The sequence below is a fragment of the Cryptomeria japonica genome, chromosome 3 (assembly GCF_030272615.1).
Source record: "Cryptomeria japonica chromosome 3, Sugi_1.0, whole genome shotgun sequence".
NCBI lineage: Eukaryota > Viridiplantae > Streptophyta > Pinopsida > Cupressales > Cupressaceae > Cryptomeria > Cryptomeria japonica.
Window position 1 is genome coordinate 426,904,871 of NC_081407.1, and position 22,131 is coordinate 426,927,001.

General features: G+C 38.8%; 1 protein-coding gene across 1 annotated transcript in view; it reads right to left on the bottom strand.

The window, feature by feature from the left end:
* Positions 1-21,377, bottom strand: part of LOC131070424 (tRNase Z TRZ3, mitochondrial) — a 49,726-nt gene extending 28,349 nt beyond the window's left edge. Inside the window, exons 1-11 of the mRNA XM_058005937.2 lie at positions 20,940-21,377; positions 20,757-20,846; positions 17,772-17,816; positions 17,527-17,581; positions 17,337-17,380; positions 16,087-16,629; positions 15,668-15,936; positions 15,232-15,379; positions 15,025-15,075; positions 2,585-3,099; positions 1,791-2,475 (exon numbers count right to left, since the gene is read on the bottom strand). Of these exons, the coding sequence (XP_057861920.2) occupies positions 1,791-2,475; positions 2,585-3,099; positions 15,025-15,075; positions 15,232-15,379; positions 15,668-15,936; positions 16,087-16,629; positions 17,337-17,380; positions 17,527-17,581; positions 17,772-17,816; positions 20,757-20,846; positions 20,940-21,338 (2,844 nt within the window). The 5' untranslated portion in view covers positions 21,339-21,377. The remainder of the gene's footprint in view (positions 1-1,790; positions 2,476-2,584; positions 3,100-15,024; positions 15,076-15,231; positions 15,380-15,667; positions 15,937-16,086; positions 16,630-17,336; positions 17,381-17,526; positions 17,582-17,771; positions 17,817-20,756; positions 20,847-20,939) is intronic.
* Between the last annotated feature and the right edge of the window lie 754 nt (positions 21,378-22,131).

Sequence of the window (22,131 nt, forward strand, 5' to 3'; positions counted from 1 at the left end):
GAAGGTTCCTAGTTAATGTTCTCAATTGTTGGGTATGAACACTATTGTTTTTCTCAGCAGCAGTAGCAGTTAGTACTAAAATATTATAATACTCATCAGAAGGATATTCTGCTTGATGAATTTTATTGGGAACCTAGCGCACTAACGTAATTAGAATTAACCATAATAGCATTACACACGAAAAACATGCAAATAACCCTGAGCAATCAGACCCAGCCACATTTTGTGTGTCATTTCCCAAGTTTTTCACAATGTAGCTATAATATTATTTTATCCATACATAATTTTTCTTGGTACATTTTCACACTCAGAAGCAAAAAAATACAGAATACTAAACAATTTTTTGTGCATTATTTTCAAATTTCTTTCAAGTCTTACTTCGCATATATTTTCTGTACGAGTTAAAATTTAAACCAGAATGAGTGTTTTCTTTGCAGTTACCGTTATAAGGGTTTGCCCGTTTTCTTTTAAATTACACCCTAATAAGGGTTTAATTCTAAAACAGCAGGGTTTCCTGTCGAATGGTAGGCATATTCCATGACAAAGCACCCTAATATTTCATGACAAGCCATTATTTTACATAAACCCTCCAGGGTGAATGAACAGTTTATGCATTTTTTTATAATTAGCAGTTTCATAATGCAATATGTTTAATTTTTATCTGCACTATATTTGACATGAAATAGCAAAATTAATTTTTTTTATTTTTCTCTATTTCTATAATCAGTACTTCAGTTTTTAGCTACCAAGTTTTTGTCAACTTCTTGAGTATTTCCAGTATTAAACCCAGATAGTTGAATTCCATTTACACTTTTGTCACACCATATCAATGCCATCTAATGCTACTATAGAATTAACAGCTAACACGTGCTAAACAACTAGTCATGATCAAATGAGGCTTGAGACAAATTTATCAGCAGACTGTCTACAACATTTATAACCTTAACGGAGACTATCTTCCCAAAGATTTCTAAATAATCAGGTCAAGAAGATGATAACCACAAGATGAATTTTATTGACCACATTTACTACACTAATAAACCAACACATCTGACAAATAAAGGCAATAAATGAACAGACTTGGTTTTAGATAATAATAACTTAGATATATCTAAACAATCAGGTCAAGAAGATGATAACCATAAGGTTCATACTATTAGTATTAACTATATTTTCTACACTAATAAACCAATACATCTGATAAATAAATGCAATAAATGAACAGCCTTGGATTTAGATGATAACTTGGATATGTCTAAACAATCAGGTCAAGAAGATGATAACCATGAGGTTCTTATTATTAACCACATTTGCTACAGCATAAACCAATACATCTGACAAATAAAGGCAATAAATGAACAGCCATGGCTTTGGATAATAACTTGGATATATCTGAACAATCAGGTCAAGAAGATATAACCATAAGTTTCATATTATCAACTACATTTGGTACACTAACAAACCAACACATCTGATGATTAAAGGCAATAAATGAACAGCCATGGCTTTAGATAACTTGGATATATCTAAACAATCAGGTCACAAAGATGATAACCGTAAGGTTTGTTTATCAACTACATTTGCTACACCAATAAACCAACACATCTGACAAATAAAGGCAATAACAGAACAACCTTGATTTTAGATAATAACAAGGCTATCACTAGCTCATCCCCTTTGGAAAGAAAAGTGTGACAATTTTCAGGATAGAAATCACTTGAATAGTTGAATTTTAACCAACTGAATATAATTTTAAAGAGCGTAGTTGAGAAGCTACTCAATGCACTTACCTCATGTATCAGTACAGTGGCCCCAAAAGCGGCATCCCTGAGCTTCTTGCAAGGCCTGGTATCACCAGAATAAACAAGCTTCCACCCTGGCACTATTTCATTAACATTATTCTTTCTTCTTATAGCTTGCAAGACAACACCAAATGCTTCTCTGCAATGAACAACAGGTACACTATGTAAAACCTCTATCCCAGCTTCAGACAAAATTTTCTTCAGCTTATGTAGTCCTGCGAGATCCAATACAGTTCCATCTTGAACTCCAAGTCTTTGTGCATAATTCTGCATTTGACTCTGGATAGAATGTGGTGCTTCCCTGTTTTCTGTTTTTAAACTAACCAGATTGCTAACAACTGAATTCTCTTGTTTAGATCCTGAACTTTCACCACTGCCCACCTCATCCTGCATATCAGCATATATTCGTTCATACATATCAATTGAATCCTTCATTGTCTGTCTACAATCCAGGAAATGCATGTTTAAGTCCTCAAGCCTAGAGTATGCATTCAAGAATCTCCTCAGTGGCTTTGGTCCAATCACCAGTAATGATTCATGAGATCTGTTCTGTAATAAATGCTTACGCACAGACAGTATCCTTGCAATTCCAGTGTGATGATCAGCATGAATATGTGATATCCATATACACTTTAAAGATTTGATCACATCATCAGCACCATTAACACCAAATCTGAAATACACAGTGGCAATTCATCAAAATCTAATCACAACAGAAAATTCAGCAACAGATTTTAGATGACATCTATTCTTTATTCGAGCATGTTATATAAGCAGCTTACCTCCTTTTCAGTTGAGCCAAAGTTCCCTCTCCACAATCTAAAAGTATACCACCCTTTCTAAAAAGGTTTACAAAGATAGAACTGACATTACGATATTTTGATGGCTGAGAGGAGCCTGTACCCAAAAAGACTATCTCCATCTCATCCCTGCTTACACCTTCTAAGCACATAGGAATGGCTTCAGTGCCCTTACAACCATTAACTCCAAGTGGGAGTTTGAATTGTGTTTCCTTTTGGGCATCGCCATTATTTGTTACTTTCAATTCCAATTCAGATATGCTTGTACTTTCTGTTATCCAAGGCTCTTCTACAAAAGTAGGACCATGCAATTCAGTGTGATTAGGATATTCATTATGCTCTCCTGGAACAGAATTCCAGATCTGGGCAATCTGTTTGGAAGCATCCACAATCTCGGGAATCTCTAATACCAGCTCACCAATTATATCAGATGCAGAGGGCAAACTAGGAACAGAAGATTGATCCAAACCAAGTCGTGCATAAGGACGTAAGTAGAACTGAAAGAGAAAATATGTAAGCATGCGTAAGCAAAAATAGATTTTAATTACAAAGAAACTACAGTTTAACAAATTTTGTTGATAACCAAAATTACATAGAAAAAGCAACCTTATTTTGCATAATAACCAGCAATGTTAAAATTACACCACTAGTAAAGATAATATGCAGTAAAATTTTGCAATGTTTTTAGGAGAAAAGGAAAGAAGAACAAGAAACCCATTAAATGTTTCTCTTCATATTTCATAGTACAGTTCATCTTCAAATTCCAGTGGTAATTCTAGTTTAAGCCAGAATTATACCAAAAAAATTGACCCATGATTATACTGTCACTGTCCATAGGGTCAATCCATGAAATCTCGTAACATACAGATTTACAGTCCTACCAGTTAGACAGAAAACCCTGGAGTTTCTCTTTTAAGATATATAACATTTCTCTGGACCTCTTCATGATACAGTAGGTCAAAGAGGGAGAAAAATTGAGAGGATTGAAATTTTAAAATATTTCAAAATCCTATACAGCCAAGTACACCTAAACCCTAGCCGAACCCTAACCAACCCAAAATGTGATTTCTAATTCACTAACAACACACGAAACAAAAGCCTATATATATTCCTACATACCATTCCTCACTCGCCCAAAATACTGTTTCTGTTTATTTCTCAAGGCAGCAAGTTTTCTTTGTGTTCAAATGTCAAGCCCTTATCATTCTTATGCCTCAGGGAGCATTGGATAGGTTCTAGGAAGATCAAGGAACTTGCATCAACGAGAATCTTCATTCAACATATGTTTTTTCCCCTTAATGTTTCTTTTAATTTCTTTCCAAGCTCCACATGAGTTTCTTTTAGAAACAGTTTATATCATTCTCTAATCTGTTGTTCATTTTGTTAGGCAATAATGGTAGCCTACAGTTATGTTACTGTAGTTTTTCCTGATATTTGTTTATTTCACATGTGGATAGCATTATAGCCTAGAATGCCTGGTAATTATAGCTCTGTGGGCAAAGGATCAGCTAGGGATTTCATATTTAACAACTTTTCACTGCTTTGGCAACACATGATGTTGATTGAATAACTTGCTGTAGGCTGGGATTATCTTTGACACAGCAACAATCGTCAATATGAGTATTAGAGCTCCTATAATCACATGAAATCCCACTTGTGTGCAATGCCAACCAAAAATGGCTTGCCAAAGGGACAAAGCCTTGTCATATCAAAGAACAAGAAGATGCAGACAGTTCAGCTAAGAAATCTAGATCAAAGTCTAATCCTTTGGCCAAGAAAGGATCTCATAGACCGCCTGTGAGGCCATCCTCAAGTACGCCAATGGTGGCTTCCAAAAATCTGTTTCTTGCAACCCCATGTTTAGAAGAAGATGGTAGCCCCTTATCCTAAAACAAAACAAATATGCAGACCCATTATTAAGGGCATTCATAATGAGGTGAAAGGCAATGTTGATGAGCACATTGCATGTTGTAATTATGCAAATGGTGCTATTTTCAAACTCATAAAACCGCTATACTAGCACAACATGGTAAGGGGGATATAAATGAGGCATTTATTGGGTATATAGGACCTAGCTGTAAAAAGACATGCACCACTTTCTTGATCAAGGAAAGGAAGTTAGTAGATTTTGCATTAAAGCATATTACAGATTCATAGGCCAAAATGGGGGTGTATGTTTCTAACGGATTGAAATATAGTAAAATAGGTCCATTATCAATGTTGTTGCAGTTTATCCTAAAGGAGTCATGTTCTCCAATTCAAGTGAAGGATGCAAACATCATCGCCGAACAATCCATTGAGGTGATGGACCCTCAAAACCTTCTCCAACTTACAACAAACAACACTAAAAACTGCAAATTTGTAGTGGGTTGAATGAGGCAAGAAACAAACACACATTTTAGACATCATGTCCTATCCACTAACTCAGCTTCATCAGATAAAAGCTCAGCACACAACTTCAGAGGATGAAAGAACTCTAGACTAAAGTTGATAAGATTCAGATGTTTGTGACCAATTGTCACATGTCACGAGCCATTTTCAGGTCCTCGATGTTTGAATTGTAAATTTATGAAATTTAAATATTTTTTTTTAGCTTTACTTAGTCTTAAAAATTTAATCTACATTTTTTATTTTGCTTTTCACGTCTACTTTGTTTTTTAAGTTTAAATTTTATCTAATCAGATTATGTTTTAAGTTTTTAACTCTTTTAATTTTTTAAACACCATATTATGTTTTTGAGACTCAATTCGCCTCACACATAATATCTTGAAACAACTTTTGAAGCTACCAGAGAATCATTGAGAATCAACTTTTAGAGTGTAATCTAATAAAAAGAAGCCCCCAAAGTACAAAGCAATGGTCCTAGACAATGAATGGGGGGCTCATGTGGAATAGTAGCCACGGGGCAAGTCTGCTTCTAAAATATTTTGCAAACGAATACAAAAAATATCATTGAACTATAAAATAGGATGACCACCCAATTATATCTCCTAGTATTTTCTTTAAGCACTAAGTATTATAGCACATAGATACTTTCTTTATCTAGAACTGTGCCACCATACACAGATGTTGCACAATTGACTCTTCCCTAATCCAAATGTACATAACATGAAATTTTATGGCTTCAACAAGACATAGACTTAGTCTTCAAGACAAGTTCAAGACCACAAATATATGGTGATATCTCCATGGCCAAGAATCTATTTAATGGCAACCTCTTGCCATCGAAATTATATCTCAGCCTTCAGGTATATATTTTTTGCTAGAAATAACATGGATAATTGAGCCAATATCATAAAAAGATGCTGTATAAGCACAATATTTTGCTACCCATAGAAGCTCACTAGATCCCCAAAAAAATGTATTCACTTTTTGAGTAACTACCATCCCACATTCATAACTCCTTAATAATTATCTATAAAATCCAGAACCTGATTAGTATTAAAACCCTATTTTATTCAGTAATCATAGGTTTATGCCTCAGCCATGGGAGAGGGCAAATTATATCAGTCCTACCCCTAGCCATAAATCCAAAAATATATTCAGTGGGATGGCGAATTATGCAAGACATCCCTAACTTTCATTTAAAATTTTAGTTATTGGTTTCAATAAGCCATAATTTAAAAGCTCGTTACTCAACAGTACTCCGAAAACCCTAATTTAACTCAAACTTGATTACTTGGCAAAAGCTCACCAAACTCCACAAAAGGTCTGAACAATAAAATACACATAAATTTGTGAGATGAAATTAAAAAATACACATCAAATTAAACTTACAAAAGTAATAAGTAGGCTTTCTTTAATTTTAAAGATTGAAAAATGAGCTTAATGAATGTCATAGTGTCATATCACAAAAAATTTTACCTTTCAAAAAAAAAGCAAGGGCCTGGGTGTGGTAGCCCCTAGCAAGGTTGCAGGGAAACAACCTTCATCAGATCTTGGAGTAAAGCCCCCAGCAAGGTCAAAGGGCAACAACCCACACAATGTTTGGGGACCCAAATTAAGACGCCTTCAAGACCACACATCTTCAAACTTATAAATTTTTCACAATTATTTCAAAATATTGAAGGAGCGAAAGTGAAAAGGAAAATTTGTGAAAAATCTCCTGGAAATGTATCAAAGGAAAGAGAGTTAGTAGGCATTAGTCTGATATACTTTGTCTGATATTTACGGCATTAGTCTGATATACTTTGTCTGATATTTATGAATAGAACATCTGATATACTTTGTCTGATATTTACGGCATTAGTCTGCATTATGTTCTTTATGTCTTAAGTTATTCACCCAAGAGGGCAAACATTTGGCGCCGCTGCCTAGACGTACTCGGGAACGGAAGACACGGATGGCGCACAGACACAATGGGCCTACCCGTTGGTGAAATAAACCCAAAGGCCGATGACGCCCGAACAGAACTTTACACAGGAGAAGACACGGCAACACGAGAATTTTCAATTTTGCTCCAGGTAGCCATTTAGACCTACGTCCGACCAAAGGCGGCGGAGGCAGAAATCCCACCAAGTGTCGTGTGGACAGCGCTAGAGGTTAGCCCGGCAGTAAACCGGTTGATGAACCACCTCCCCCGGTTGCTTGCACAGGCATCGCTGGCACAACAGGCCCGCCTGGAGGAGATTGCCCAGGAAGAGCGACGACAACAAATCCTGCAACGCTACGAAGAGAACAGCCGACGGGAAACGGAACGAGATGGCGCCAGGCCAGGAGGAAATTGAACCTTGTAATAATCCCGACACGCTGCTGATATAAATTGTGGCCGAAAGGCAAAATAAAAATAAAAATAATAAAAGTTTTTTTGTGTACATGGCGTCTGTTTGCTGTGTATGGAAGTGACTTATGCCCGATAGACTAAATAAGGACAAAAAAAGATACAGAGTGACGAATGGGAAGTGGCACAAACCGCGTTGAATCTCAGACAGCAGATAGAACGAAGGCGTAGGCTAAGGCAGCTTGCCGAGGGACGACCGGCCGAGGGGTTGCCCGAAGTGAACCCAGGAGGTGTCACGGAGGTTGCGGAGGCAAAGATAGACGGAGAGAACTACACTGTCTACACTATTGTAGGGCTGCCAGAAGGAGTCACGGAGGGTGCCGAAGGAGAACTCTACAGTTCGCCAGAATACCACCGTAGGGTAAGAAGCCGCGAAGAGTTGGTGGAACAAACAAGGCGAAGTCTAAACCTGATCGACGCTACCAGAGACTTGCTAAAGAATTTGTCCATTTCAGAGGACAACCGGAGGGAGACAACGGAAGGTGACGGTACGACCGAAGGTGCCGAGGGAGCACAAGGGTACCGTACGGGAGGCAATTTGTTTGGTTCGGTGTCAGCAACTTTTTTCGGAGGACCCACGAGTGGAGGTTCAGTTGCAGGAGGCGGAGGATCGCCAGGTACAAGCACACAAGGAATTAGAGGAGCGAGACCCAGCGGTGGGATGGCGAGTAAACAAAAATTGCCAAAGTTCACAGGGGAGGGCAAGGAAGACCCCTTACGGCACTGCCGTACATGTGAAACCATTTGGTCCGCCAACGGAGTAACAGACCAGGATGACTGGGTACAGCAGTTCTTAGCCACGTTACGAGGAGTTGCCATAGATTGGTACTCTGATGTGGACAAGCAAAAAGTGGCCACGTGGGCCAATCTACAGAAGGAATTCACGAGGGAGTTTCAGTTGCTCCATGATGACAATGAAATTGTAACGGAGATATACAGTACCAAACAAGGTACCAGGGAGACAGTACGGGCATACAGTCGGAGGTTGAAAGAACTCTTGGGTAAAATGGAAAGCCAACCCGCAGATGGATTGAAGAAACGATGGTTTGTTGAAGGGTTGAAATCCTCCCTACGGAGGAAGATGAAAATTGTACCCCCGACGTCATATGACGACGCTTATAATAGGGCGATGGACCTGGAGAGCGAACACAAAACATCAAAGAAGAAGAAAAGTAATAAATCCTCATCCGAGGATGATGACTCTTCACAGGAAAGCAGCAGCGATGACGAGGCTGGCAAACGGGTGCAAGCGCTCCAGAAAGACATGGAGCGAATGAGAAAAGAATTCAAAATAATGAGAAGCACTGGTCAGAACGAAGGGGACATATGGTGCACTGAGTGCAAAGAGGAAGGGCACACAAAGGGTACTTGCCAAAAGAAGGCATTCTGCGAGATTTGCCAAGTGATGGGACACTCCACCAAGGAGTGCCCATACAACATGAAAACCCGAAGTACGCAAATGAACCAGGTGTTGTTCACGGAGCAGGCCACAACATCCGCACCAGCGGGTACCGGCCAACATACTAACACAACGGCATCATCTGGAGGATACCGAGACAACAGACGCGACGGCGGAAGGAATAGCAACAATAACAATAACGGAAGCCGTATCCAGTATGACGCCAAGGGCCGGCCAATTATCCAATGTAGGGCCTGTAATCAGTGGGGGCACTTCGCCCGTGATTGCACGAAGGAAGCCACCCCTCAGCACCTCTGCCATTGGTGTGGGTCAGGCGACCATGAGGACGCAAATTGCCCGCAGGCAGGGGTTAATCTCCTCAACATTGAGAACGCTGAGAAGACTGGTGAGAAAGAAGTATTGGCGATCACCCGCGCCCAAATGAAAAAAGCCACTTATCCCGACCCCCGTACGGAGGAGGAGAGATTACGAGAGGCAAAGGCCAATATTGAACGTGAGATGACGACCGAACGACGGGACAACGAGGCGGCGAGTACATCATCCCGTACGGAAGCGAAAAATAACATCATTGGGCAAATCTTGCAGATAGAGGTGCCGATAAAGGTAAAAGACCTTCTAGACTCTATGCCACAATTGAGGACTGCCATCCTCACCAATGTGCAAAGCACCGCAGTGTCGAGTGCACCACAGGTAGGGGTTCCCGCCACCGCATTATCGAGTGCACCACAGGTAGGGGTTCCCGCCACCGCATCGTCGAGTGCACCATAGGTACGGGTTCCCGCCACCGCTTCGAAGAGTACACCACAGGTGGAGGTTTCCGTCAGCCCTTCGACTGACCCGATGTTACTAGCCTTGAGCAGTGGTAGACACCCAGCTGTGGTAGAAATGGGTATCCATGGGACCATTCTGAAGGACACCATTGCGGACAGGGGATCTGGGGTGAATGTACTACCAGAAGAAACATGGAAGCGGCTGGGGAAGCCCACCCTGTGGCCACCCACATTCAACCTGGTGGGAGCAGACCAACACGGCATTAAGCCACTCGGCCTATTGATGGCCCAGCAAGTGACGATTGGTACGCAACCATTCTTGTTAGATTTCGTGGTTATTCCCTCGAAGAAGAAAGGCTATGACGCCATCCTGGGGAGACCGTGGTTGATCAACGCGAGGGTAAACCACAACTGGAAGAAAAATACACTTTCCATGGAGAAGGGAGGACGGAAATATACCATTGACCTACACACCCAAGATGTTGGCGAAGAGCTTGCCTCTTCCGACTCGGACTCAGAGGACTCTAATAAAGGGGAAGGGGGTCTCGATGAAAGCAAGTGCAAGAACACGATGGAGCCGAACAGTGAAGGGGTGCTCGAATTGGAGGGATGTTCTGAAGATGAGGTATGCTCACTTAACAGGCTCTTCCACTGGCAAATGGAGGATTACGAAATGTTCCAAAGCTACAAGCTCGAAGTAGAGGAACTAGAGCAACTAACAAAGGTGTACCTGCCGGAATACAGAGAATATTGGAAGGGAGACGCCCCAAACCCTGGCGACGTAAATAATCCGAAGAGTGTCGGCAACGATTGGAACCCTGTGTGGAAGACCGCAGTCTTCAAAATCTTTATTATTCTTCTTCTTCTTATGTACGGGAAGGAGACCGTGGTCCCTATAGAATTTGTGTTTCCAGGTCTTCGGATGGCCATGGAAAATAAACTTGCCACCAATAGGTCCAAATTGAAACCCTACCATGCGAAGCGCGCAGGGAACCTAAGAGGCCGAATAGACACCCGAGAGGATGGAAGGGGACTTGAGAGGCCAGGTAGGCGACTCAAGAGGCACAGAACCACAGCAGGCGACTCTTGGGCGAGGAAAACCGAGAAGGATGAAGGGCAATCCTAGAGACAGGGGACCCGAGCAGACGACTCTCTAAGACAACTAAATTAGGAGATGGAAAAAAAAACAAAAAACGTACAATCGTATGACAGGCGACCGTACGGTAAAAAATTATTTTAAAAAAAAACAGTACGATCGTACGACGACGACCGTAAGGTCAAAAAATTATTTTAAAAAAAAAAAATTATAAAAAAGGAACGGACCACCGTGCGGTGGTAACACCGACGGTGACCACCGTGCGGTGGGCCACCGGCGGTGGTAACACCGACGGCAACCACCGTGCGGTGGACCACTGTGCGGTGGACCACCGGCGATGGTAACACCAACGGCAACCACCGTGCGGTGGTAACACCGTACGGTGGACACCAGCGATGGCACCCGCAACTACAAAGCCACACAGCATGCAGCCGCACAACTCACCCACCCGCACACTCACGCGCCGAACAGCCCACAACCGCATAGCGCGCAGCCGCACAGCCATGCAACCGCACAAACACACACGCAGTCGCTTCGTCGTCAGTGGTCACTGTACGGTTGAGCTGCGTTGGGCGTGCGGAAGGAGGACCGTACGGTGTGCACAGTTGAGCATGTTGTCGATATGCTGGAGGTGTGTCCGTACGGTAAGAAGGGTGTCGACCGCACGGGAAGGTGGCCGCACGATCGGAGCTGCCCCTCGACCCCGCTGGGGGCGTTGCCCCTAGACCCCCAGTTTATTTTTGAGCTACAGAATACCACAGGAAGTGTTGTAGTTGTCCGTACTGTGATAAAGAAGCTTGTAGCTAAGCATTGGCGGGGAAGCCATAAGCCGTAGAGGGAGACGGATTTGGAGGTTGGGAACAAACAGAGTTTGAGGGAAGGCATTGCAGGTCCGCGCAGTTGTATGACACCAGGGAGTTATTCAGTTCAATTTTTAGCCTTTGGGGAGTGTGATGGAGGATTTGAGGTGTCTCCTAGCATTTGTGCCAGCGGATTGTGGCCACCTCCAGGCATGACTGGTACGCTTTGAGGAACTCGGAGTATGTCTCGGCTGGACGTGAGGTTGCCTTGGTGGATGCACAGAGGGCTCGGGAGGAGCTGACCATCAGGTTGGAGGCAAGAGTCGCGTGAGACTTAGTTTAGCACACCCAGGAGTTGGATGCCAGGAGAGCAGCACGGGTGGCTATCGAGGACAAATTGGCTAGGGAGATAGTATCAATTGAGTAGTAGTTGGTGGAAGCTGAGACTGAAAAACGTGTTTTGCAAACAAGTTTGGGTTAGGCACAGGAGGACTGTGATGGCAAAGGAAGCAATATTGGTGAAATCCGCACTTGAGCATCGGATGGTAGCAGAAAAGGGTTTTCAGGCGAGGACGCAGCAAGTGTATAAGATCCGGGCCCGACAGGCGTCAGTAGTTCCTACCGTTCATCTCTATTTTGTATTAAGTCGTCAGAGTCGACTTCTTTTCTTGGGGGGGATGATGTTGCCGGGAATAATCATTATGTTATGTTGTTATATTATGTTTATGTTGTCGTCGGTAATAATGAGTTACGGCGGTCAGTTAATTAGCCGATGGGTAGGTAGTTGGAGTCGCGACGGTTGTGTCGTACCCCTTCGGGTATTATATATTGTGTACCTTTTCTTCGAAGTAGGATCAGGTTAGTCGTGTTAGATGTAATGTTATAAGCACTTATTGTACATGGACTGTGGAATTAATACAGACACTTATTATGAATAGAACATCTGATATACTTTGTCTGATATTTACGGCATTAGTCTGCATTATGTTCTTTATGTCTTAAGTTATTCACCCAAGAGGGCAAACAGCATCCATCTCTTTTGCTAACACCCACATCCTCATTAACACATTTGCATGCTAAGATTAGTAATCTCTTAAGAAATTTACTCTACAACCTTTGTAGAAACCCAAGATGCATCAAAAATCTTTTGTGTTTGCTTATATTCATGCTTCCCCAAATCTGTTCTCTCAACCTACTTCCCTTTTCTACATGCATGTGTCGCAATCTATCATCAACTGCAAAACAAAAGCCTTTTCCCTTTTTCCTAATCAATAGTTTTGGCAGCTCATACACTAGTTGTCTCTCTTTAAGGCCACAATCTTTCTAAATTAATCATTTCTTCAGGCTACCACATACTTATTGTTTTACAACAGGCCACTCTTTTAAATAATGCATTTGCCTCCTTTTCCTATGTCTTCATCATTTGAAATCATCTTATAAATTTGATTATCTCTCCCCATTTGTTTCCCTACCATGTCATTTTCTAACAAACCCATTCTCATTGATTGGATCAAATAGGTGTATGCTGAGGCTGAAGAGATCAAAATGTTCGTCACCAACCACCATGTGTCACAAGGCATTTTTTGAACATTCTTGAAATTGGAGCTATTGAAAGTAAGTTAAATAATAAATGTTTCACTTTAGTAAACTTTTTAGTTTTATTTTAATTTCAATTTTTGTAAATTTAACTTTATTTTTTTATTTTCAAATAGGTTGCTAAGATCCATTTTGCCTCCAACAACTAGTGAAAGTTCATAAGGCACTTTCTAACATGGTCATCAACCCAAATTGGTCCATATGGAGGTAATCTAGCACTACAAGGGCAGCAAAAGGTCAAGCAAATGATGAGTATCTCCACAATTTCACTCAGCCCATATTGAGCATGATCTGTTATACCAACATGGATAGGCCTTGTTTGGGTGAAGTATATGATGGCATCGACTCAATGATTTAGAAGATGAAAGTCATCATAAATGAAAAAGAGCAAGATCCTGAAGAAAATTTCTTCAACGAACTACACAAAATCCTTGTAAAGAGATGGAACAAAATGACCACTTTGTTGCATCTTCTTGCCTTTGCATTGAGTCTTGTAGAAAGATGGAACACAATGACCACTTCATTGCATCTTTTTGCCTATGCATTGAGTCCCAATTATTATAGTTCTCAGCTCCTTTTTGTGACATCAAGAGTAGCCCCATATAGAGATCCTCAAGTTGCTCAAGGGTACCAGGAAAAACTTGGCATACACTTCGCTTATTGTGAGATGTGGGATGGAGTGAGGGTTGAGAACTTGAGATCATAGATTTTGCATACTCCAACGATTGTGGTCTTGATGTTCTTTGGGACAAGTATATGGCTGATGCTCATAGTTGCTGGTGCTTCCATGGCAAAAGATACACACACCTACAACCTCTTGCAATCTAAATTTTATCACAAGTTAGTTTTATAAAAAAAATCTTTTATCTTTTAGTTTTAAATTTTATTTATATTTTAATTTTTATATTGTATTTTAAAACTTTGTAACTCTTAACTCTCTAATTCCGTCTTAATAGGTTGCTAGGTCATCTACATCTGACATCCACTCAATAAAGCACAATAGACTACACTCAAAAAAGGCAAAAGACTTGGCGTTTGTGCATTCAAACTTGTGGCTCTTTACACACAAACGAAGTGGCTACAAAGAAGGCAACACAAGGAAGTGGGATATCAAGCTAGAGCATATCGACTTGGATGCTTCCACTTCCCACTTTGTTGCACTTGATGTTGACAAATGACTATGAGCCGAGTGCAAGTGCTAGTGCCAGTGCCAATGCTAGTGCTAGTGCCAGTGCCAATGCTAGTGCTAGTGACAGTGCCAGTGACAATGTCAATGGCACTATTTGTGGTTCTTATAATTTACCACTACATACATCATTTAATATGGATAATGATTATGATTTTTTTTATGGCTCATGATATTTGATCAATGATGGCTGATTGTTGAAACTTGACATTATTATTTTTAAACTTTAATATACATCATGACATTCGAGTTTGACTAATATTTGACTATTAATATGGTGGTGTATTTTGCTATGTTATTTGACTATTAATATAGTTGTGTATTTTGAACATAATTACTACTGCAAATATGTATATATTTCTGATTTTTATATTTTGTGTGCACGAACCCATAACAAACCCAACCCCCCCCCCCCCCAAAAAAAAGGACAAAACCCGCAAACCAAACCATTGAACCCCAACCCGAACCAATAACTTAGCTTTATAGTAAATAAAATGGACTTTCTAAAGAACTAAAATTCTGGCTGTCACATAACAAGTTTCCCAGTGACCTTTATGGAAAATTATTGAATGTTTCAGAAAATATCTCAAATTCATATAACATACTAGGCACTAGACATTGAATAAGGTTGAATAACAAAATAACATATTAATTACTACTCATAAAATTATATACCAGATAATACAAACGTAGCATTCTTCAAACTAGCACAAATTTAGAGAAAAAGGTTTTCATAAATTGAAAAGATGTTAAAAAATAACCAGATTTCCATACCTTCAGTAGATTATCAGCAAGAACGAATCCATGGAACATCATATCCTCATCCTGAAATAATTAAAAATTCTGCTAAAAATAATTTCAAAGGGCCTGGGAAATGTTTTAAGTGAAATGATTCAAATTTTGCAATGATCTATAATTGGCAATATGCATTAACAAATAGAAATCAAATTATACTGCCCATCAGGCACACCCTTAAAAAACCTGGCTTGTTTGAGCAGAAGCTCCTTCCAAGGTGTTTGCTACACCAAGAGACCGAAAACCAGGAACAGGAAACAGTTGTGGGCAAAGGAAATTAAGTCGTGTTGAAAGTCTTGCACTGGATTTCAATATTGGATATCCTGTATTCTTTCTGTTAAAAATATGGAACAAGAAAACAAGATACTGCATGTGTGAGACATATAATATTCTTGATATCTTATAAAAATTCAAAACAAAAAAGTAATTAGAAATTTTAAAAGATTGTGTATTGAAGGCCAACATCTCTTATTAACCAAACAGTTGAACATCAAAACATAGTGAATCATGTGCTTTGTCAAAATGAATACATGCACATCATGTATTTAAAGCATATATTGACCAGAGCAAAAAATTGATGGAACCAATAGATAAAAATAAATTGTTTGTCTGGAATACATACAATTCATGCCCAGCCATAATATGTTGAGCGCCCACAAATTTTGACATCCATTCTACATACTCTGGACATTTAGTGACAGAAGAAGGACTAAGGTGAACAAAACAACTGACATGTTTCTGAATGTTCTGATAGCCATCATCCATGCGCGTAAAGAATTTACTTAGCACAGGTGCAGACAGTAAATCTGGAAAATGTGAAATGGTTGGGCAATCAACAAAGAGGACAATAGGACCAGGAAATGATGGACCCAACACATCACTTGGATGTACCTGCATAGTTACAATCCCAATTAATCTTAGATATCATTGCTGTTACATGAAAATGCAATAAACATGAATTAAAGATTATGAAATGCAATGAACATAATTTCTACAAAAGACACCAAGAGTAAAGGCTGCAAGTTGTAATATTTGACATACCATTGCATCACCTGTATCTGACATCACCGACTTTCCAAGCTGGAGTTCACGGTACTTTGGCCCAGGTTTTAGCCCAAGTGCTCGAGCCTTTGATGGGTCAAATTTTCCTTTGATATCAGGTAACTCACAGATATACACAACAGCAATATCACCAGGCTCGTAATTTTCCTGGAGTTTCATGGCTGTTCCTGCAATTTTTGACGATGCTTCTGATCCTAAACGAGGACGCTTAGGAGTTGACTCCATATTTTTTCCTGTGTCGTTATTAGTCCCCTCTGAAACTTCTATACCAACCTCCATTTCCTGATGATGTCTTCCTACGCCACTAGGGAGTAAAAGAACAGCAGATATTTGTACAAGCTCATCTTTGTAAAGTACTATTGGCTGTGTCGATATGCTTCCATGAGAAGTCTGAGGCACTTCGCTACCTTCTGATTCATGCCTTGGACCAAAACTATGGGTATGAATGACAGCAGAATTTGGAATAAACAACCGCATTGCATCTAATAAATATTCCAGATCAGAGGGGCCCCACATGTTGACCTGTTAGAAAGAATAAAACATACCAGTTGGTCAATATGAATAATTAAGGAAATTAAAACATATTTGGCAATGAGAAATTGATCCATGAGGATTATGAAAGGAATCACTTCCAGAAGTTGCAGCTCTCAGAAACTACTCAGTTTTGTTAGCAGAATGAAAGCACCTGCCCCGGTAGGAGGCAATTTTGAAACCAATGGTTCTCCTGAAGCAGTGATTTCAAAACTGCCAAAAGGGAGTTGAACTGTACCATAGGTTGTAGATTTGAGTGTTGTAGAACATAGAGGAGTAGAAATTCGTTGTATTTTGTGCCATAGGTTTAACAGTGTGTGCAGCTGTAACCCAGTTGAGCAGGGGGTGAATTGTATTCTACAATCCTGCACAACTCATCAAATTTCTCTAGCTTATAACAATGATTCAGTTGTTGTGAATTAGCCACTACCAAAGCTGGTTTTACCCTTTCAAGGTGTTTCCAGGATAAAAACTGTATGTACGCTTACCTCATACAAACAAAAAAAATTCCTGATTGTCATTTATTTTGGTCATAAGTAACAAAGTTCAATTTTGCATCAGTTCTTAATTTCTACTAGTTGTGGATGAGATAACACATCGGAAATATTTAATGCCATTATAATATCTTAAAGCTTCTATATCCAGCTTTACCTCCCAAAAATACATGCAAGGTATCCAAGATAATGAAATTTGCTTACTGTCATTCCATTATCTCCTATGCCAGCCATGGTCAAAAGAAGGCCTGTGCAACATAAATCACATAAGAATTCATTATATCAATGCTTAAGAAAAACTCATTCAAAAAATTGACAACGGTACGAGGAATTCAACAATCAACAAATTCGAACAATGATAAGATACTTGATAAGATCATTTCAAGCTACTAACCTGGAAGACCACCTGCAGTTTCTGAGCAAACCCGAGTAAGGAATATGTGATCCAACTGAGGGCAAGAAAAATTATAGGTTATTAACCAATGCATGTAATACTCTCGACAAAACTACTAATCCAACATTTTTCTTGTCATATAGCTATTGCACACATAAACTTTACTTATCTAGCTCTCAAGCAATCACCTTTGAAGTTTAATATTGACAAACCAAGAATACCTTTGCTTCAAAAATACAACTTACTCTTGATAACTTCAACTTGTGTTCAGTAAAGAACCGTTGTATCCCCTAAAACAAAAGAACAGTTTATTCAGATGGATAATAACCTTCTGTACCATTCTAATGCACTAAAAATGCCAAAACAGATATTAATAGAATTGACTAAAACTGCACAAGATTCCAGTGATGCTTTGATACAAACAACTGACCAACAAACATTTACATTGATCACATGCCCTTCACCTAATATAATTTCACATGTCAATAAGAATTATTGATTTGAAGGAAGTATCCAAATAACAATCATAACGATGACATTCTTGGTCAATCACAATAGCAACATATCACATTATATTATCCATTTCCTATACAATTCAACCAATAATTACTAATTAGCTTAAGCAGATGCTTGCCTGATTAACAATGGCTCTTGCCAAGCTATGCAAACTAAGAGGAAGGTGATTGTGTGAATTCAAAATTATAACATATGAAAACTGCCCTAAATTTTAATCCCTGTGATCCTTTACCCACTTACAGTAATTCTATCACCATGTGAGGTCAATGATCATTAATTTTGAAAATCTTTCTATTTTAACCTTCTTCATCAATTGTTCAAAAAAGACTTAAACAGTTTCCCTGAAAGTCATGATGTTCCCAGTGTACATGTAATTAATTTGAAATTGGAAAAAACTGGAAATTATTGACCACAATTAAAACAATAGGCACCTCAATTGTTTTGGATTAAATAGACACAATTGAAATTAGTGCATGGTTATCAATTCAGTATTCCACACAGGTTAGTATCCACTACTAATATGACAAATTTTTAGAAAATCAATATAACAAGCTGATGATATGAAATAAAAAAATACAAATAAGTTCAAACTATATTTTTTGAAGGAAAACAAATTTTAATGCTCAGTTTACCTCTTTATTTTTATATAGTTGTTTAGGTTTTTTCAATTTGCAATAGAAAATAAACAAAAAAATGTGCCAGCCCTTCAGGATATGAGTCCCAAACATATCCTAGAAGGAACCATTTCAAGAAAGTTAGAAACAATTATATTTTCAGAAAACCATGAATATAATGGAAATGATTACAGCAGTTTTTACCTTGCAAACAAGTAGATGAAAATTTGTGCCAGTCATACACGATATGCATCCCAAACATATAATAGAAGTAACCGTTTCCACATATAAGAGCGAAAATGTACCCCACTTCCCCCGTATCCCTTCCATATGTAATATGTATGAGTAGGCCCACCAGATACACCGTTGGGGAGTTGTTTACCTAATAACTTGATGTTGTTGTTAAGTGACTAGGACAGTATTTTCCGAAGTTATCTCTAAAAAGTAAATACAACTTCCACCATGGCTGCTATCATAACTCTCTGTTTGAAACTCATGGGACATATTGGAGCCCATATTCATCTTACCATATTTACAGTAACTCCCTATGCTTTTTTAATTTCATAGGACCAGTTACTCCAGCTTATAACTACACTTGTCACATGAATAGTTACCTTCATCAAGATCTTTGAAAGATTTACTTTCAAGACAAGCAACAAATCTTTCTCTCAGTTTATCAGGAGCTACCTTCAATAACAACCTACCGAAAAAAGCTTTTGGGGAAAACTGATGATATAAAGGAAATAAATTCAGTTCCAAGGTGATAAATATCTGCAAAGGTTGAATTTGGATTTTATTCTGATTGTTGAAAAGGAAGAATATACATTCTAGAGTTTGTAATTTTATTGCTTTAGGGCAACGACTTTAGCCTGATAGGCATAGTTTTCTTTACAAAAAGATAACTTTCACTTTGGGAATCTGAGCAAAGTTTGTGCTATCAAACACTAAAGGGCATGAGATTCATAATTGCTCAGGAAAGACATGGTATCTCCTGCATTTATTAGAAAGTCTAATAAAAGCTTTCAGTAATCAGGCAGCATATATTCCTCTCTAACTCAAATGTGTTATATATTTATTTAGCTCATTTTCTGATTAGTTTGAGATGTAATTGAATCTTTAACAATACAGTACAAGTGTGAGCCATGAATAAGGGATAATACAAGATTGACACCAAAAAGCAATCAATGTATTATGTATTTATTGTTGCAAATAGAACCCGCTTCATATTTTGGCATCACCTTTTAATTCAGGCAAGGTTAAGCACCAGCTGTATTTATTGTCGCCAATAGACCCAGCTCCAAATATTAGCCTCACCTTATAATTCAGGCAAAGTTAAGCACCAGCAATAGTTGTTTTGAAATGGTAAAAATTACTGTTATCGGGTGTTTTACCATATTGCTCTGCCCTGATTATAGTTCTAATCTAACTGTTCTCCTCGTTAACCTCGTGAACTTTCAAAATATTGGGCTGTTTCAAGGGTTGTATGGGCATCGACGTAAATGTAGTATAATTCAATTTCTTCTCTTTTAACGAGGCAGAGCTTGTTTTGTTTAAGATGATTGGTTTTGTAACTTTTGTTTGAAAGATTTCGTTTCTGTGTGCCCAAGTTATTTTCTTTAAGCAAAGCGTGTGAGTTGATGCCAATTTAACTCGTCTGGTACCTCCTTACTTCATGTTTTGTGCTCGGTATTTCTCCGCGCTTCATGTTTTCTGTTCGGTATTACTCCACTTCAGACTGTTCAAATTTTGTAACCTTATGAGTCCATCTACACCCGAAGTACCTATAGTGATCAAAAAAGGTTAACTTTTTAATTTACGGGCATGCTTATCAACAAAAGTTAACAACAAAAGTTTTTCTGATGCTTTTATAATTTGTTGTAGGTCAGAACTTTCAAAATCAGTGAATGCTTATCTTGCAGGCAAAACTCACAACCTAGCATAAACCCTAAACCCTACAAACCAGAACTTGCATGGAAAGAAGCCTCGTCCTCAACAGACACCTAGTTCATATCCTAAATATGTATCTACGAAGCAATTACACAGTTTCCAAACATGGATACATTTTCCATTCAGCAAATTCTTGATAGCATGTGAACTCACCTCTCCAGCGTTGAAGATGAACCGCTGATGATCAAAAAACAACAGAACAGAAGGAGATGTGTCATGGGTGTCCATCCCAGTCCCAAGAATCTGTAGCAACCCAAAAAGGAAGGCATAAAAACTTACATGATCTAAAACACGACATCGATAACACAAATATCAAAAGCAACAAACAACACCAACCTGCACATAAGCAATAGTATTGACAGGATTTATGTTCCTAGTCTTGAGCTTAACTTGCTTGGGACCTGCCTTATCCAGCCCTTCCATCCTCTTTTTATTATAATCTTTGGGTTCCTCCTCATCCATTTCTGAACTTCGTTTTCTAACACCGGTAGAGCCTTCTTTTCTTACAGATATCCCTCTTTTGTATTGTTTGAGATGCCCGCTTCCTCGTCCCCTTCCTCCAGTAGCAGCAAAAACAACTCTAGAAAAAAGTTTAATGGAGATTACAGAGTGGATTTCGGGATTTTGAAATATTGATTTAGTGGGTTTCTTCAATAAAGATTTAAGTGGACTAAATGGAGCGGTATTTTGTAAGGGACGAAGAGCTGACTGCAGCAAAGAATTGAGATGAGCCATCTTGGCGTTGGGGTGTGTTATTCTAGTCTAAGCCGGTTGTACACCAGAAAGAGTAACTAAATAAATAAAAAATATTTTTAAATTTTAATTAATTCTTTGTTGCTTTTGCATCTTCACAATTTGCTTTAGTTTTCTTTATCTCAATCTATTGTGCGCTAATATATTTCTATTAAGCTTTACATTCTATCTTATTTTTAGCATATAATTGTGCAATACATGAAGTGAATTTCTTTTCAATATAAAAAAAAATACACAAGCTCAATTGGTAGCCCATATAGAAAATGGTGTTATTTGTGTAACGAAGGTCTCAATGTAGAAGTGAGATAGGGATACAAAAATGATTGAAATAAAGCTTTTAAATCAAGAAGATAATTAGGCTCCATCACCAACAAACTCATTTTATGTTTACAATAGGAAGCGAGGGAGACAGAGGAGGGAAGAGTGAGAGAGATAAAGGTAAGACAATTAAAAAAAAAAAAGGAAGATATAAATATAAATGGAGAGAGAGAGAGAGAGAGAGAGTAATGAATATTATAAAAGCAACCCAAAATATTGTCAATGGATTTCCTGACATACTAGAATATCACATTTAATGTGATCGTGGATAGTGTCTCATTTATGGTTATATTTTTGTGTTCTATTATTTGTATGCATTTGTGCATCACATGTGATTAATTGAAGGTGTATGCGAGAAAAGCGGGTCGATAGAACTCAATATGTGAAAATATTCTAAAAGACTTGTCCACACACACACACAGGACTTCTTGGTGCAAGCTATGGAGTAATGAAGTAT